The sequence below is a fragment of the Anolis carolinensis genome, chromosome 2 (genome assembly GCF_035594765.1).
Source record: "Anolis carolinensis isolate JA03-04 chromosome 2, rAnoCar3.1.pri, whole genome shotgun sequence".
In the NCBI taxonomy this organism is placed as follows: Eukaryota; Metazoa; Chordata; class Lepidosauria; order Squamata; family Dactyloidae; genus Anolis; species Anolis carolinensis.
The window spans coordinates 245,396,109-245,414,450 of NC_085842.1; the positions used below are offsets into that span (position 1 = coordinate 245,396,109).

General features: G+C 38.6%; 1 protein-coding gene across 1 annotated transcript in view; it reads left to right on the plus strand.

Annotated features, from left to right (window-relative positions):
* The window catches only part of tmc1 (transmembrane channel like 1), an 89,196-nt gene that overhangs the window by 51,204 nt on the left and 19,650 nt on the right, over nt 1-18,342 (plus strand). Inside the window, exons 12-15 of the mRNA XM_062969406.1 lie at nt 5,645-5,824; nt 8,084-8,236; nt 8,993-9,121; nt 11,853-11,920. Of these exons, the coding sequence (XP_062825476.1) occupies nt 5,645-5,824; nt 8,084-8,236; nt 8,993-9,121; nt 11,853-11,920 (530 nt within the window). The remainder of the gene's footprint in view (nt 1-5,644; nt 5,825-8,083; nt 8,237-8,992; nt 9,122-11,852; nt 11,921-18,342) is intronic.

The window sequence follows — 18,342 nt, forward strand, 5'->3', positions numbered from 1 at the left end:
TCTGTTTTGTCATCATTTCTGTCAATCTACTGTACAAAATGCTTAATGTTATTGTTGCTCCCCATTCAAATTTTTCATTTCCACAAGAACTACATTTGCCTTTTGCTGTACAGTATTTTGGAGTTCAGCTCTGACCATTCGTTGTGCCATTTATGGTTTGGGGGAGTTGAAATCCATACTATAAGGAGGAGCAAATGTTGAAAATCACACAGTTGGACGGCACCTCAAATACACATCAACTCAGAAATAATTCCAGGCCTATAAGATTGTGTAATTAATTCCCATGAATTAATAAAGAACAACGGACTTTGGATCCCACTGATTTGGTAACAATTTTCAAAAACATCAAGACACACACACACAGAGGCAAGTGATGTGATCTTTGGACTGCATCAAATGGAGCCCTACAAATGTATTGTTTGCAGATAGTTGACAGATCCAAACATCTGTTTATCTAAACTTGCATTTTTTGAAGAAACCCATTGCCACCACCATAACCTGACAATACAAAAAGCCATTTAAAACTGAGCAGCAAATGTATTTTATAAATGATTGCAGAGTAGCCTCTACCACTTGACAGAAAAGGAATGGCTTCCTCAAGTGTCAAGTGATGTGGAGCAGAAGAAAAGCATCAACATCTTGGATGACAAGAGAATTATTTGTGCCATGTATCCTGGCTTATGCCTCCTAAACTCCCATTACATACCCCTGGTGGGGTGGGAAATACTGTTCTACCAGTAGTATCAAAGTAAGATTCCATGTCCATTCTACTTTGCTTGTGTATGTGGAATGGAAGGGGTATCATCTTATCCTTTGCCTCAGAGAGCATTATGTTTTGAGACTCTTCTAATGATAGGGTCTGGAGAAGAGCTCCCTGTTCTTTTTTGAAAAATTCAGTTCAGACAATTTAACAATATTTCCTGTTACATCATATTGATGGCATCTGATGGATATGTAAAATCTGTGGCAAATGTGGACGAAGTAGGTATAAGGATGAAAGTGTAAGGCCCCACTTACACTGTCATGTAATTCAATTTGAAACTGCATTATATGGTCATTGTAGCCTCATATAATGCATTTTCACTACATTGAACTGCATTATATGATAACACATTGACTGAACTACCTTGGAGTGTAGTGTTCCCTCACCTATCGCAGGGGTTAGGTTCCAGGACTACTCGCAATAACTGAAAATCCGTGAAGTAGGGACACTATATTTATTTTAATATTTATACATATTTTAATAGTTATACACTATTTTAAGTCTTTATAAACCAATCATGTATCATAAATTGCCTCCTTCTTCTCCTGTTGCTGCTTGGGCTCCTTTTCTCTCCCTTTGGCTTCTCCCTCCTCCCTTCCTTAGGCTGTAAATTGTAACTTTTTATGATTTGTAATAGTCTTTTAGAGTTTATTGATAACAGCGAAATAGCGAATCCACGAAAAGTGAACCGCAAAGTAGTGAGGGAACACTGTACACATTTTCTATGTAGTAAATTCTGCTGCGTTTGATGGGATTTTCCCACAAGTGAGTGGGTGTGGGACTACAGAGGAAGAGAATCTAGCTGAATGAAAGGCTACATGTGGAGGAATACATCAACAACCATGCAGGGAAAACTATTTATTTATTTGCAGTATTTATATTCTGCCCTATTCACCCCAAAGGGGATGCAGGGCAGATCACAATGTACATATAAATGGAAAACATTCAATGCCATTAGACATATGACATATATAGACAACCACATATAGACAGACACAGAGGCAATTTAACAGTCCAGCTTCTGGCTTCATGAGGGTATGCTCGAAAAATCATGGTCAAGTAGCTTTTCCATTGTGAAGCAGGAGACAGATAATTTAAGTAGGTAATACTGGGAGATGACAGCAAACAGCTGGAAGATATAGGCATGATCTACATGGAATGTTCTATCAATCTACAGTAACATCCTTTGGTATAATAGTGAATGCAGTTCCATAAGCAATGTTCAACTAAAAATCAGCTGGTCTTTATATATAGATCAGGAAGGGGCATACATGCTCCTTCACCTCAGACAGTATAGTGGGAAAAAATATTTGTTCTTTCTTATTTGCAAAGAGGAAAAAGAAAATCAACTTTTGTTTCCCCAGAAGACACTGAAACCTTCCAACATCAGTGCTGCCTTTAGTGAAACCTGAAGGATTCTCCCTCTACCTTCAGCTGCCCATATGGCCCCAACTCCTGCTCCAGAGAACAGGAAAACCCCAGAGCATGTTTTGAGATGTCCCATAAGGCCATGGGGATGCAACATTTCACTAGATTTAGAAGCCACTGATCAAGATTGTATTATCAACAGTTCCTGAATTAAGGCAGACAATTAGGCTTTAATGCTTATTAGCAATGAAGCCAGAACTGAAATTCTTAGCACACACATGAGAACAAATCTTCAGAGCACTTTCTATAATTACTTAGTTGTATCATTTATATGTTAAGTATGCTTCCAGAAGCATTGAGGTAGTAGCCTGACGTCTTTTACTTCACACAGCTTCACAGCATGGTGCTAAGGGCTCCTTTTAAAAACAAGAGTGTCTTTTTTCATTGAAAACTAGGCCTCCAGCTATATTATTGTAGAAATCTGTGCATTATCATTAGTTTGTTACATTAAGGCTCTAAGAAGGCATTAAGATGACGCAGTGATAATTGAATCAAAACTATACATTTAGCTTGGGATATACTTTCTCATTGACAAAGAGTAGCGTATTTTCTAATGCACCGTTGAGCTTTTCTGATAAAAATTTCCTTGAAGTCTGTCCAAGTCCTGAACACTAGAAGCACAGTAGAAAAGCTCTCAGATGTGATGGTGGTGGGATGGTTAACTGATTAGGATGATGGGTCATGGAAGTTTCCAATATTTCAACTCCCAGAAATCCTAACAGATGGAAAACTGGCTGGGATTTCTGGGAATTGTAGTCCAAAACACCTAGGGATCCACAGGTGAACCACTGAAAAGGATCAAAGGCTCCTCCTGCCCCACATCTGGAATGCCCTAAGACAGTCCTTACAATCATATGTTTTGAACTTAAACTACTCAAATCCTCCAGACAGATCAGATGGAGAATTCTGGGACCCAAAATTAACTTTTCCAAGATCCCAGCCACTGGCCTAAAGATTCCTGGTAGTTTTCCTGTATCCTTGGGACTTATGTGGGTGTCATGATGGAGATCTTCCTATTTAGAATTCTTTTCTAGAAAAGGGGATCTTTTATCCACCCTAAACTCTAGTGTTTGGTGAGGGTAGGGTTCCTTTGTTCAGAATCAGTGCATGGCAAAGGTTATTAATGAAGAAGAACACACAAAAAACTAGGACAGGCTGCAGCAGTTTGCTTTTGCATGAGCCTTACCACCCCTCTCTCTTCTCTTTCTGCTGCATTAATTATATGCAAACTACTTTTTAAAACTCAGTTTGCACCAATGGAAGTAAGCTGAGGACAATCAGAGAAAGTAGGAAGAAGAGAGAGAAATGGGGGCATTTTAAAAGCAGATGAAAACTGGGATTTCTGAGACTAGGTCCCTTCCAACAGAATGGTGTAAAAAACAAGAACAAAATATATGCAGTAGAAAAAACTGATCATTTGAGCAGACAGTGCCGACAAAGTGGAAAATGTTAGCAAGAAAGTAATTATCTGTTATAAAATTAGAAATTAAGGTCTTGAGATATCGTTTTGAATTCTACCTCAATTTTGAAAGTGTGATAAATAAATAACCCACCCTCTAATTATTCTGCTAAGTATGTAAAAATGCAAATATGCTTGCATGAAAGATGGCTTTTTATTGTTACCTTCTGCAGGAGGGATGTTAGACGAGGCTATTATTACTGCACACAGTGTGGGTTGTGAGAACATGATTTAGATATACAAAACTGTTAATTCTTATCATTTTAATGGCAAGTCATCATGATTAAATACTCTTTCCAGTGCCAGCATGCAGAAGAATGCTTAAGACTGGAATTTAGACTTGGCTGTTATCCTCAGCCTGGCTTGCAAACAGCACAATGACATTTAAAAGCTGGGGAATCACAGCAGTTTTGTAGACAAGTGTTTTTCAAGGCTTCTGTGTTTGAGGCTAAAGGTTGCTCTTGATGGTGGTTAACCTCTTTGCTGCTTGTACAGCTTTGTATCAGGAGAATTTTTTTTGTCGCTGGTTTATAGTTGACAAATCTATGGAATAAATTCATTGATTAATTTATTCATAACAGAAATAATGGAGCAATCGAGCCTGTGATAGTTTGATCACAATTAATAGTGTTGTTATGAACCAGGGATGGGCACCTAAGTCTAATAAAATAGGAGCTAAAACTCCCATAATCCCTGATTATCTGCTGTGTTTCTTAGTGCTGCTGGAAGATGTAGGCCTGAAATCTGGAGGACCAAGTTACTTGCTTTTGGTAAAAATAACACAGATATAAACATCATCCAAACTTCTTATTGAATTTCCTTTAAACCAGTTGAGGAGTTAACCAAAGAAAACAAACATTTACAGTCATACATCTACATTTGCATGTTTGACTTTTGTGGATTTGATTATTTGCATATTTGACTAAACTTGTTCTGTCTAGGAATCTTTGGTTTCTCCAGTGTGACTCTATTGTCAATATCCTCCAGTCATGCTTGAGGACCCTAGAGATTTCAACAGAGAATGTCTCTCTAAGAATCTCTGGGTTCTCCGGTGTGATTCTATAGTCCGCTTCCAGCAGGAGTTGACCATAGAGTCATGCTGGAAGATCGAGAAATTCCTACAAGTGTTCTGTCAGGTTAAAAAAGCAATTCTTTTATTCACAGTTTTTCATTTTCACAAAGGTCCTGTGTCCCTAACACCAGCAACAGTGGGAAGCTGACTGTAGATCTTAACAAACCTAGGGAATTTTCCCCATTTTCTGATAACTTCAAAGACATAATATACTAGATGACTTAATAGATGGCTGCTACTTTTCACTCATTCATTCATTCATTTGAGAAATTCCTTTTTATTGGAACATATTTGCAGTGTTTCTTTTCCTACAGTCTCTAGGTCCATGAGCAGCCTCTTCTGGCAATGGATCTGCTAGAAAACAGTACTATATGCAGTAGAGTCTCACTTATCCAAGCCTTGCTTATCCAAGCTTCTGGATTATCCAAGCCATTTTTGTAGTCAATGTTTTCAATATATCGTGATATTTTGGTGCTAAATTCGTATATACAGTAATTACAACATAACATTACTGCGTATTGAACTACTTTTTCTGTCAAATCTGTTGTATAATATGATGTTTTGGTGCTTAATTTGTAAAATCATAACCTAATTTGATGTTTAATAGGCTTTTCCTTAATCTCTCCTTATTATCCAAGATATTCGCTTATCAAAGGTTCTGCCAGCCCATTTAGCTTGGATAAGTGAGACTCTACTGTAGTTAGTCTTAACCATTAAAATGTGAACACTTTAGAGAAGCCAAAGAATAACTAAGCATTTATATTCATTTCAGTGCATTACATCTTAATTTTAAGCATCATTCCACTTTATTATTAAAGATGACAAAGTTTAATAACAGCTTACTTTGCATAGATTTTCTAAAATGATAATCCTTAGAAGGTCAGAAGAGCATAACTATCAATTTTGTTTCCCACTCTGACAGGTGAACATGGTCATGTCCCTCCTGGGAATGTTTTGTCCAACTTTATTTGATGTCATTAGTGCCCTGGAAAACTATCACCCTCGGATAGCACTTCGTTGGCAACTGGGGCGCATCTTTGCTCTCTTCCTGGGCAACCTGTACACTTTCATTATTGCTCTCATGGATGAAATCAATCTTAAGGCAAGTGAAGCCATTATATCCATACTTTGTGGTTACTTTCATCTTTGTAGAAGGAGATTCCAGTCTGAGCTCCAGTAGGGTATAAATAGAAGACTTGTCCTTGATCTAAAGCCTCATTACATGAGGCAAATTAAGTGTCCTAGGACACTTTTGGAAGACTTCCTCCTTGCTGTGTGCCATTACATGACATACATCAACTTCTGGTGGACTCCATAGAGAAAGTGTCTCAAAAGCAACACAGGAGGCTTCCCTTGGAACACAGAAGGCTTCCCATGTTCCATAGAAAACTATGGGGCCAAACTGTGGTGGCAATGCATTCCCACATGGGATGAGGAAGCATCAGCTGTGGGTGAGGTGGGTGTGGGGTGCAGGGATTGCCCCACTGCCCCGCTGATTTGCCATGGGTGATGGCGAATCACCCCGCAGGACCTCATCCATGTGATGAAGTGCTTAGTTTTAAATCAATGGAACAAATTTAGTTGATGCTATTTTTTTTAAAAGGAAATCAGTTCTAGCTTTAGTTAGATATGTGGCATGGGGCAAGATCCTGTAGTGCATTCCTGTTGTCAAAACTATGGAATTAAGAAAAAATAGGTCTATTCACACTACAGAATTAGAGGGTATTATTCCATAGTTCCATTCTATTGTAGTTTGGGACTGCATTAGCGTGCTCTGGCTGTGAATTCTGCTTTCCCTTCCTAAATTGCCCATCCCAGCATTCCATAGGGTAAACCCAAGGCAGTTAAAGGGAAATAATAGTGCTATAATCTTGTAGCGTGAAAGAGATCCGGGGGGTGGGGGGAGGATTCCTAATTCTCATTGCATCCTCCATTATATCCCTAAACCAGCCCTGCAGATGAGGATATTGTCCAGAGGCAATTTACTAGCAGCAGAATGTCTACAGAGGGAAGACAGTTCTGAATTCAGTCCATGACCTGAATTCTATTGCTCATCCTAATTAAAATAGACACATTGACTCAGTTTGTCAATTGTGTGGCATTACACAAACCCTGTTGATTCAGTAGATCTACTCTAGTTAAGGCCTCCAATAAAATTTGGTTCATATATCTGATATACTTTTGGTCTTGTTAGTTTTGAATAAGTCCACTGAATCAAATAGTGTATGTAAATTGAGTCTAAATTCTTTCTGTTGGAATTATTTCTAAGTTTAGTTGGATTTGGAACAAGGATTGTATTCACACTTTAGAGTTACATCAGTTTGGCACTACATTAAATACCATAGTCCAATGAGTTTTGTGAGATATAGTCTTATCTGTCAGAGAGCTCTGGTGTCAGAACAAATACAAATCCCAGGATTCCAGAGATGGTGCCATGGTAGTTAAAGTGGTGTCATCTTGCTATACATCTGTAGTGTGGATGGTTTCAAAGTGTTTTGGATGCCTCTGTATTGAAATATGTGTGTACAGTAGCAGTTGTGGCAGTAGCAATGGTACTAGTACTGTATTAATAAATATAATTATACCAATAATTTCTATATTGGTTTTCGAGTGGGTGGTTAATTTAGACTATCCTAAGTTTCCAGATAGTTTGCCATGCCAGTTTTTTGAATTGAAATATTCTGGCATTATGTATTATGCCCTAAGTTTTTTTTATTTTTATCAGATTCATGAATTATTCCTCCTACATGGTAGGTACATTCACATATACACACACATCCCTGTAACATCAATGCTTCCAATTCCCCCTGTCTTAACCATGTGGTTTTTTTCTTTGTAAACTCTGCATGTAATGAAATCAATTAGCTAGTTTTCATGATACCACAAAATAGGTCATCAGTATAGTGAGATGTTGTGATGGGGATTTTAGTTGTTGAGAAGCCCTGATGAGGAGAATCTTGTATAGAGGATATTTTTCACAACTTGGGACTTATTCTGCACAAAAAACACTCATGGCCTTTTGCAGAGAATATAGCGTTTCTGTGCACGCACACACAAATATGTTATCTGCATAGAAAACAGCCACATATATCCCCCCTCCCAGATCAAATTCCAAAGTGTGAATAGTTTTGAAGGACTTGTTCACAGCAGGAGAAGAAATGGTAAAAATATTCATTGGTGTTCACAAGAAGAAAGTCTATGAAGATTGATGTGCTTACTGAGAGCTTGGGCCCCCTACTGGGTTCATTAGAGAAATGATCTCTACATTCAAATTAATATTTATCAGCAGCTATTGCAACCCTACTCTGGATGAAATATCAGAACATGTGCTATTGAGGAAAATCTGTTTGTTTTTTGCTAGTTGGAAGAAGAGATGATTGTGAAGCAGAACATGACCATTTGGTTAGCTAACCTGTACAATGGGACAGTGCCTGAAAACGTCACTGGTCCTCCCCTCGATGTGGACCCTGCAGATGTCCCTAGAGGCCCATGTTGGGAAACCATGGTTGGGCAGGTAAGCCTGCTTCACATTTGAAACAATCTGGGTTTGCTTGAACCCATAGGATGTTTGTATATTCAGCCGCAAGACCATCCACTTCTCTTAACATTATTCCCACTTAACTCATGTATATGATTGAAGAGTAGCCTATGTTTCTTGTAAAAGAAGGAAGAGCAACTTTGGAGTGTTTTGATTTCTGGAGGTCTACTTTAGTTTAAAGGAACCTGGTGGGTTTTGAGGGCTTGAGGAAGCTCTATGTGCTGTTTTATGTCAAAATAATAATTTTCTGCTTTTTTTTAAATGTCTACAAAATGACTTTTAGAAACTGACTGTGGCCTGTGTACCACATTTTGTCCATCAATGCTAAAAAGCAAGGGTGGGCAGCCTCTTTGAGTTGAAGGGCTGCGTTCAATCTTAAGGAACTCCTCAGGGTCTCATTCCAGTGGGCAAATGCAGAACCGTGGCACTAAAAATATGACTATATTTAAGCAGAAACACGTCAACTTTTTTCAACTAGGGAATTATCCATACAAATGTGAGGAAACCATGAAACACTATTATTATGAGAAAGGGGTGTAACTTCCTGAGAAATATTAGGACAGATGAATTTAGCCCCAAGACCTCAGTCTCTACATTTTTTATTGTAAAGTATCCTAGTGGCCAGTTACAACCCATAGAAACAAAAACCAATAGTGCATACCAATCACTCTAATATATGAAACAACCTCATATAATTGCTTTTGCTGAAAAAGTGAAACATTGTTTTTGCAGGAATTTGTCCGGTTGACAGTCTCTGACACTGTGACAACCTACATCACAATTTTAATTGGTGATTTCCTAAAAGCTGTCTTTGTCAGGTTTTTCAATTATTGCTGGTGCTGGGACTTGGAATATGGCTTTGTAAGTATTGAACTTCTTTCCTTCCTTTTCCTCTTCCAATAAATTCATTCTGAAATGTTCTTTAAAATAAATGTGAAGTCCTACATCATATAAGCAGTTCCATGTATTAGTCCTGCAGCTGAAAGAATAGCAGATAAGACCTCTGAGCTATGTTACTGGGACTCTTCGGTAATGCTGGATGCTGCTTTAGTAAAACTCTTCCAAAGTAATAATGCCTGTTCATTCTACAAATTCTCTTATACAGTTGTGGGTTTAACTTTCACAGATGTGATTATTACATAAGTAAAGTTGTGGAAGCGGGAAAAAGAACTACTTATTAAAGATGGGAGAATAAAATTAGTTGAATATATCAATATTGCCAAGCTCTCCAACAGTTTAAGGGAAAGAAACAGTGATGAGTTTTGTTGAAGGCTTTCATGGCCAGAATCACAAGGTTGTTGTGTGTTTTCCAGGCTGTATGGCCATGTTCTAGAAGCATTCTCTCCTGATGTTTCGCCTACATCTATGGAAGGCATCCTCAGAGGTGTGACCTCACAACCTCTGAGGATGCCTGCCATAGATGTGGGCGAAATGTCAGGAGAGAATGCTTCTGGAATATGGCCATACAGCCTGGAAAACACACAACAACCCAATGATGAGTTTGTTTTAAAATGGAGTCTTTTCTTTGGGTATTTAAAAAAGAAGACAAAATAGATTTTGAAATATTCACATGAGGAATTTATTAATGTAATGATAAGGATAGAGTTAAAAACTAGTTCCATAGGGTGTGGTGTCAGAAGTCATGGAAGGGGATTCATGGGCGGGAGGAGGGAGGTGGTGGGATTGGGGAAATAATGTGTGTATTTTGATTTATGAAATTTGTAAATTTGTTTTTTTTTGTTTTTCTTCATATAACCCAATAAAAATATGCAAAAAAAGATGCTGCATAAGATGCTGCGTAAGATGGAATCCCCTCAGGTTCCATGTACCGAAATGCACTGGCTGAGCAACTGAAACTTTTGTCAATCCTTCTCCACATTCATAACCAGGATGTTAGTTTCAGGATTCAGGTTGGGCAATGTAGCACTCAGCTCTTTCCTCCAGCATCTTGCTGTCATTTCTCAGCATCTACTACCTGAGGCAGCTCACTCAAACTGCCTGATGATAGCCATAGTAAATGTCATGAGAGAACTGAGCTATGTACCATAATTGTATTTTCATGAAGAAACCAATGACTTAAGAAGTTCTCTTTGACTGGATTTGGAGTCAGATATTGAACCACAAGTAAGAAAACAAAAGGTCTGTGCAAGTTTCCATTGCCAATGCTAGCTTGCTAGCTATAGAACAGTGCCCACAACAACTTGTCTTTAAACAGTGTGAAATAAACCAAGAAAGAGCGATTAATGCCATATTCAAAATTGATGATTATCTGATACATTCAATTTCTAACATCACAGTTGAGGGGGTGGTGTATCACAAGGGATTCCAACAATATTTCTGCTTGTCCAGCAAACAAGACAGATCATTGAATTCCAGGCAGGCATTTAAGGTTTATTATAATAATCATTTGCAGGGCTTTGGTGTTTTCAACAGCTGTGCGACAAGCAGAGATTCAGCAAACAGACTTTTCTCCAGTACTTCATTTGTGTACCAAGAGAAACTCCTACCTGCTGATTGATTTTAACTTGTCATACAGCTGGTAAAGACACAGAAACACTTCTGAAAGAAAAAATGTTGACAGCAATAACAAGGATTATTCATATTAAGAATATAAATCTTTGCTTATTTTATCCTCTGATACAAGAGCATATAACCTTTATCCCTGCTGGGTAGAATTACAAGTTTTCACACTTGTTTTTGAATGATTTTTCACATATGTGGCATTTTCTGTATGTGACAATTGCACACAGAAAAAAACCTTCGTCATTTGCTCACAACTAAAGGGTTCTGCCCAACATACATTGTTTTCTGCACAAAGGTTTTGTGTGTGTAAATATTTCTTTTTGCCCCAAACTACCAAAATATGAAAAATCATATATCATTTACTTAATGCTGTATCTGGCGTATAAAGACATAATTTCTCAGCAAATGTAAGAAAATTTGCTAGTATTCTATACATCCCTAGTTTGCACTTCTTTCTTGCTTTCCAATATACTTTGGGGGGAAAGTACTTTTGGAAGTAGTGCTAGGCATGACCTCTTTGTTTTCACAATGCTGATGTTGTGAATACCTCTTTTGGATATGTTCTCACCCTGAATTAAAGAGTCACCTAACTCATTCTTTGTGGATTGCTTTTTTAGAGAAATAGTTTCCATTTCCTATATATGTGAATTCAGCAAAAGCAATGAACAGAAGTGACTGCTTCTGAGTTCAATTTTCAAGGTGTAAAAATTGAGCAGGGAGAAAAGGGAAAACACCCAGGATTGTAATCTTTGACTTGTTTGGGACATTTCAGCACTAATGAAATATAAAGTTGCTACGTGTTTTGTAGCTTTTTAAAAATTAGAAATAAAAATATCAAAATGCTAATTTGATCACAGCAGTTTTTCCAGGACTACAGAGAGCAAGAGCTTTGCCACCAGCCCTTGCATAATATATTTCAGATTTGTTTCAGGATGTATTAATTCTTACCTGTGATTTAATTTGCTGCAGGAAACAGTCATTGTGTTATAAAATGATTGCAGCATAAATTGTTTATATATTTTTTGTTAAAAATGTAACTGTAATAGAATTGTCATGTGTTCCCCACCAGCCCTCATACTCAGAATTTGATATTAGTGGAAATGTGCTGGGTCTGATCTTCAATCAAGGCATGATCTGGTAAGACTATCCTCCAGCAGTATTACAAAACAGTTCTTGTATAATGTACCTGCATTAAGATATGTGAGCTAACTCAATTGTGAATTCTCTCATATTGCTTGTCAAGTCTCTAATGTAAAAGGAGGAAAATATCTGTCATTTCTGGCCTTGCATCTCTATCTGCCATTTTTACTGTATTGTGACTGAAGTGAAATGGTGCATGGATGCTATAAGAGTAGCTGGCACAAACAGAGAGTAACAGAATGATAAATCATGTTCTTTTACTGAATTTATAGTGATGGTAGATGTAATGTTTGAATGTTGGGTGGTTGTGTAAGACAGTGTAGAGAACCTATGACACAACAGAAGTTGATGACAGAAAACTCTCATAATGTTCACTAATGTCTAGTTTGGCCACATGGTGATTTACATCAGAGTCGACCATCTTTGGGGCCACAGGTCTCCTAGTCCTTAGGTAGGGAAAGCCATTAATTAAGAAGTATGCCATATAATAGAGAATAAGAATTAAAAACTTGTTTCTTCTTCTGTGCTTCTTCCTTGTCCCTCGCATTTTATTTATCTTCTATAATTGTAATAAGTTGTAATGGGTTGTAATAAGTAATTATAGAATCCTAGAGCCTGAAGAGACCACAAAGACCAGCCAGTTCACCTTTCTGCTATGCAGGAACAGGCAATCAAATCATTAATCACACATGGCTGTCCAACCTCTGATTAAAAACCTCTAGAGAAGGAGACTCTACTGCACTCTGAGGCAGCATATTCCAATGTCAAACAGCTTACTGTCAGAAAATTCTTCCTAATGTTACGTGGAATTTCTTTTCTTATAGTTTGAAGCCATTTATTCTTGTCTTACTTTATGGATTGGCAGAAGACAAACTTGCTTCCTCCTCAATCCTTCCAAATATTTAACCATGATAATCATGTCACCTCTTAGTCTTCTCTTCTCCAGGTTAAACATAGGGTCTCATCGCACTGATTTTTCGTTTCATTTTCTCTCCGTTTTTGCATGCTGGCAAAATGGAGTCCTACAGAGGCCATCGCATGATGCATGGACACTTCTAGTGGCCAGCCATGGGACATTGTCTTGCCAGCATGCTTCAAGAGAGAGAAGACTTCATTCTCAGGAGTCTGATTCCAGAAAGCGAGGGGAAGCAAGGGAAAGAGAAAAGATGAAGGGAAAAGGCCCTGGGATGGCTGGCCATTCCCAAAGATGGACCTCACCAGGAAAGAATGCAATAAAATGGTTTCTCCACTCTTCCCAATGATTTCCCCCACTTCCCTCCTGCCCATGCATAGTCTTAGTCAGCTCCCTAAGCTGCTTCTCATAGGTCATGGTTTGCAGACCTTTCTCATTTTAGTCACCCTCCTCTAGACAAATACCAGCTTGTTAATATCCTTCTTGAATTATGGTACCCAGAACTGGACAGTTTTCCCAGTGTGGCCTGATCAAAGCAAAACACAGTGGTACTATTACTTTCCTTAATCTAGACCCTGTGAACAATCACACTGTTGATTCATATTCAGCTTGTGGTCTACTAAGAGTCCTAAGTTCCTTTCATGTGTACTGTGTCCAGTCCTCTGGGTATTAGCTTCCTCTCCTAATTTGGTATCATCTGTAAATTTGATAGTTATGCCTTTTATTTCATCATCCATATCATTGATGTGGAAAAGCACTGGGTCAAGGACAGAACTTTGTGGCACCCCATTGCTTACTTCTCTCCAGGATGAGGAGGAGCAATTGGTAGCATCCTTTCTGTTGAGTTAGTTAACCAATTAGAAATCCACTTCAGTAGAATTATCTAGCTCACATTTTGTTAGCTTTTTTGCAAAAATATAAGGGGGAACCCTATTGAAGGTCTTACTGAAATCAAGATGTTGTACGTCTACAGCATTTTCTTGATCCATCAAGCTTGTAACTGTATCAGAAAAATAAATATGATTGGTTTGACATACCATAATTTATTTTTGAGAAAGCCATGTTGTCTTTTCATGATCATGACATTCCTTTTTAAGTGTTTACAGATTATCTGCTTAATGATCTGCCCTAAAATATTTCCTCATATTGTTATCAGGTTGACTGGATGGTATTTACTAGGCTTGTCCGATCGATGGAAAAAATGTTTCAATTCTCGTTTCTAAAGTAGGGGGTGCTGGCTCTTCGATATTTCCGAAAATTTGTAATGTTTCTAAAATGGCGGACGCGCATGCGCAATCGCCAAAAAACAGGAAACCGGGGGGGACTTTTCTGGGAGTCTCCCGCCCTCATTTCTTGAGCTATTCTCATCAAATTTGGTACAGTGGGAGAAAACATTCCACACTCTTTGCTCAACAAATTACAGAATGTTTCCTGTCTCCTATGATTTTTGGCGAATTTTCATAACTTTTTATAATACACTATTTTTCAATATTTGAAGAAACCTGTTCCTGGTTTGAAAGTCTTATTTCCTGTTCAATTGGGTTCTTATCACTGTAAAAGTCCCTCTTCTACTTGTGTAGACTTTGGATTAGAAATGCAGCACACGCCAAGCAATGCCTTGACAGGATTGGCAACGTCCTTTGGAAACTATAAATTGCCTTTGAACCTTTTGATCAATGGTGCCACTGGCTGACCTTGTGATTGCAGAAATGAAACTCTGGCTGAGGACTTTGGATTAGAAATGCAGCACACGCCAAGCAATGCCTTGACAGGATTGGCAACGTCCTTTGGAAACTATAAATTGCTGTGGACCCTCTATTGAATCAAATCAATGTCTGACTTTGTGATTGCAGAAATAAAACTCAACCCAAGGCTTGGGAATAGAAATGGAGCGTGAGGGAAGCAATGCCTTGGCGGGAAGTTCAGCGCTTACAGGGAAGCAGACGTGCTGCTTAAAAAACTATAATTTTCAAGCTCCCTCCTTTTAAGGCTTGGAAAGAAAGGCTTATGGGGTGATTGCTTTATTCCAAAAAAGGAAAAATAGAAAGGCAAAAGGTCTACCTCAGGAGAAGGAACCAACCCAAAGCTCAGCACTAGCAGGGAGGGACGCAGACTCCTTTGGAAAAAAATTTTCCCAACATCCACAGCAAGGACTCTGCCCCAAGCCAATTTCCCCCCAACACAATATCTAAGCAGCAACAACCCTCTACCCCCAGTCACTTTGCCCTCTCAGCTTCACGGCACGCGCGAACCACCCTCTCTCCTCGGTATCCCAACCCCGAATGGCTTGGCTCCGTGCGGAGGTGATTTAGCCCCCACCTTTTCTAGCCATCGTGGAAGACTCTGATTGGCAGGGAGCGGGAGCCATGTTAGGCTGCGCTAGGCTCCCGTTCATGTTAGGTTGCAGAAACAAAAAAAATAAATAAAATAATAATATTTAAAAAATATTAGAAAAAAAATTTTTGGGAGGAAAAAAATTAACGAAAATTTTAAGACACAATTACAGAATGGACCAACGATGGATCGTATTACATTGCCAGTTGCGCCCAGGGAAAACGTTTCAATACTTGTGTCAAAAAACGGGAACAATACGAAATAATTACGGTAGGAGAATTTTTACGAACATATGGACAACCCTAGTATTTACATGCCTTCTCTTTCCACCCCTTCTGAAAATTGTGACCAATATTTGCTCTACTTCGTTCTGATGGATCTCTGTTCTCCAGGAATTCTCAAGAATAATTGCTAGGACTTCTGAAATTACTTTTAACTCTTGGAACTGGAGACTTGAATTAATTATTTATTCTGTGTTGCATTTCTACTGCATCATCTAATCCATCCCCCCAAACTGAACACTGTTTTCCTTTTCGAAGAAGAATGAGGCCAAGAAGGTGTTGAGCAGTTCTGTCTTTTCTCTATTCTCTCTTAGCATTTTGTTATTTTCTCTATGCAGTGAACCTACCATTTCCTCGTTCTTAATTTTGTTGTGGACATGACAAATTGTACAATATGTTTTTCATACTTCTGTTTTTCCAGGTCACCAGGAGCAATAACTACCATTGAGCACTCTGAACATAAAGTCTGAAAATGGGATGAGCAACCTCAGTGGGTCTGAGAGTCAGTTTTCCCCATTGAGACCCACTGCGGACCCTAACAGACAACACTTTGTTAAAGAAATTGAAAATTACTGGGAGTTTATTAATCCATGTTTGGGGGTGGGAAGCCCAAAATGTTTACCACTCAGAAAAATCCCCCTGCCTTAGTCTAGAACTAGTTATTTCTTCTAGAGGACTACCTCTGTTTCGAGGGTTACCAGTTGGTGAATGTTAAGAGTTCTGGTGTTTATGATTCCATCCTGAAGTGGCAGATCCCTACTGCATACAGTAGCTGCTTTTTCTTTTGTTTTCATCCCCACAGTGAAATGCCTGGATGCACAATCGCATCACAGCAATGTAGATTTGTTGTGGCTTCTTTCCAGTTCTAAACCCATGTGACGTTTACTCCAGGCAGACTGACAACTTTCTCATCCCACACAGCAGCTGAGTAGCAAACTGCTAGATTTTCTGAGAAATTAAACAATTTTGGACCATTTACTAGCTCAGCCAATAAGTGCCAAATGCTTCATTGCCACAAATTAACACAATATAGGTATTCCTATAATGAACATTTATGCCTTTGCTTATTCACTTTGTAACTTTAGCTATAACATTAAAAATATTGATAATGTTACAAAATATTGTTTAATTGTAAGAAATTTTTGGAAAACAGAGATTTTAATTCATTTTCTTGTATTTTTCTTGTTTTTCAAATCTGTTCCTGCACATCCAACATCACTCAAATATTGATCCTGGGTATCTGATACAAGACTCTATACACATGACATCAACTAACAAAAAGGCGGCATTTGCTTGGATTTTTAAAGAAATAAATCTCCTCAGAAAGCTTGATGGTTTATATTAAAATCCAGTGCCATATCTTTTCATCTTGTTTACTTCATTTAGTAAACAGTTGGAAGAAACCTCATGGGCCATCCAGTCCAACCCCCTGCCAAGAAGCAGGAAATCACATTCAAAGCACCCTTGACAGATGGCTATCCAGCTTCTGCTTAAAAGCCTCCATGTCTTGCTTTTGATAAATCTGTGTTGATTATTAGCGATGACCACATTCTTTTCTAAGACCACTTCCTTAACGATCTTTTCCAGAATCTTGCCCGAGACTGACCTGACGGTAATAGTTTGTGTCATCCTTTTTTCCCTTTTTGAAGATTGGGACCACATTTGCCCTCCTCCAATCTGCTGGGACTTCTCCCATTCTCCAATAACTCTCAAAGATGATTGCCAGTAGTTCTGAAATAACTTCCACTAGTCCCTTCAATACTCTTGGATGTAGTTGATCCGGCCCTGGTGACTTGAATTCATTTAGAGTGGCCAGGTGTTCCTGGACAACTTGTTTCCCTATTTGGGGTTGGATTTCCCCTAATCCTTCATCCATTCCATGTTGCTGAGCTTGAAGATGGCTTTCTTTTTGTGAGAAGACTGAGGCAAAGAAGGCATTAAGTAGTTCTGCCTTTTCCCTATCCCCTGACAGCATTACCCCATCTTCTCCTTGCAGAGGCCCTATTGCCTCCTTGTTCTTCCTTTTTCTACCAACGTAAACAAATAAGGCTTTTTTATTGTCCCTGGCAAGCCTGAGCTCATTTTGCACTTCAGCCTTGTGTATTTCCTGTATTTCCTACAGGAATTGGCTAGTCGTTTGAATTCTTCTTTGGTGATTTCTTCCCTTTTCTTCTTATTCCACATGGATCTTTTGAGTCCTAGCCCAGTTAGAAGTTCTTTGGACATCCATTATGGCTTCTTTGCACTTGTCTTCCCCCCCCCCCCCTTTGTTGGCATTGTTTGCATTTGCACCTTGTGTATTTCATTTTTGGAAAACTCTCATTCATCTTTAATGCCTTTTAGTATTGGTATCCATGGAATGCCGCTCAGTATATCCTTCATTTTTTGGAAGTCAGCTCTCCTAAAATCCAGAATGTGTGTTTGACTTGTCATAGTTTCAGCCTTCCTTTGTATGGCAAACTGCAGGAACACATGGTCACTTGCCCCTAAGGATCCAACCACTTCGACTGCATTGATCAGGTCCTCCACATTTGTTAAGATGAGACCAAGAGTGGTTGATCCCCTTGTTGCCTCTTCTATCTTCTGAACCACAAAATTGTCTGCAAGAACAATTTTAGGTGAAATTCTGTTTCCCTTTTGCAGAGTTATAATTCACTCAGGAAGCATGTGGCCCTCCATATATTGATGAACTGCAAATACCAACATCCTTCCTCATGAGTGGTGCAAGCTAGGTTGATAGGATTTCAGTTGCACAATAGTGCAAGATTGAACACTATGAAAGGAAAGATACAAGGCATTCAGTGAATAAAGTGTTTCCTAATTTAAGGCCTCTTTCACACAACAACAACCATTTATTTATTTATTACCCCCCTCTCCTATTGGCTCGAGGC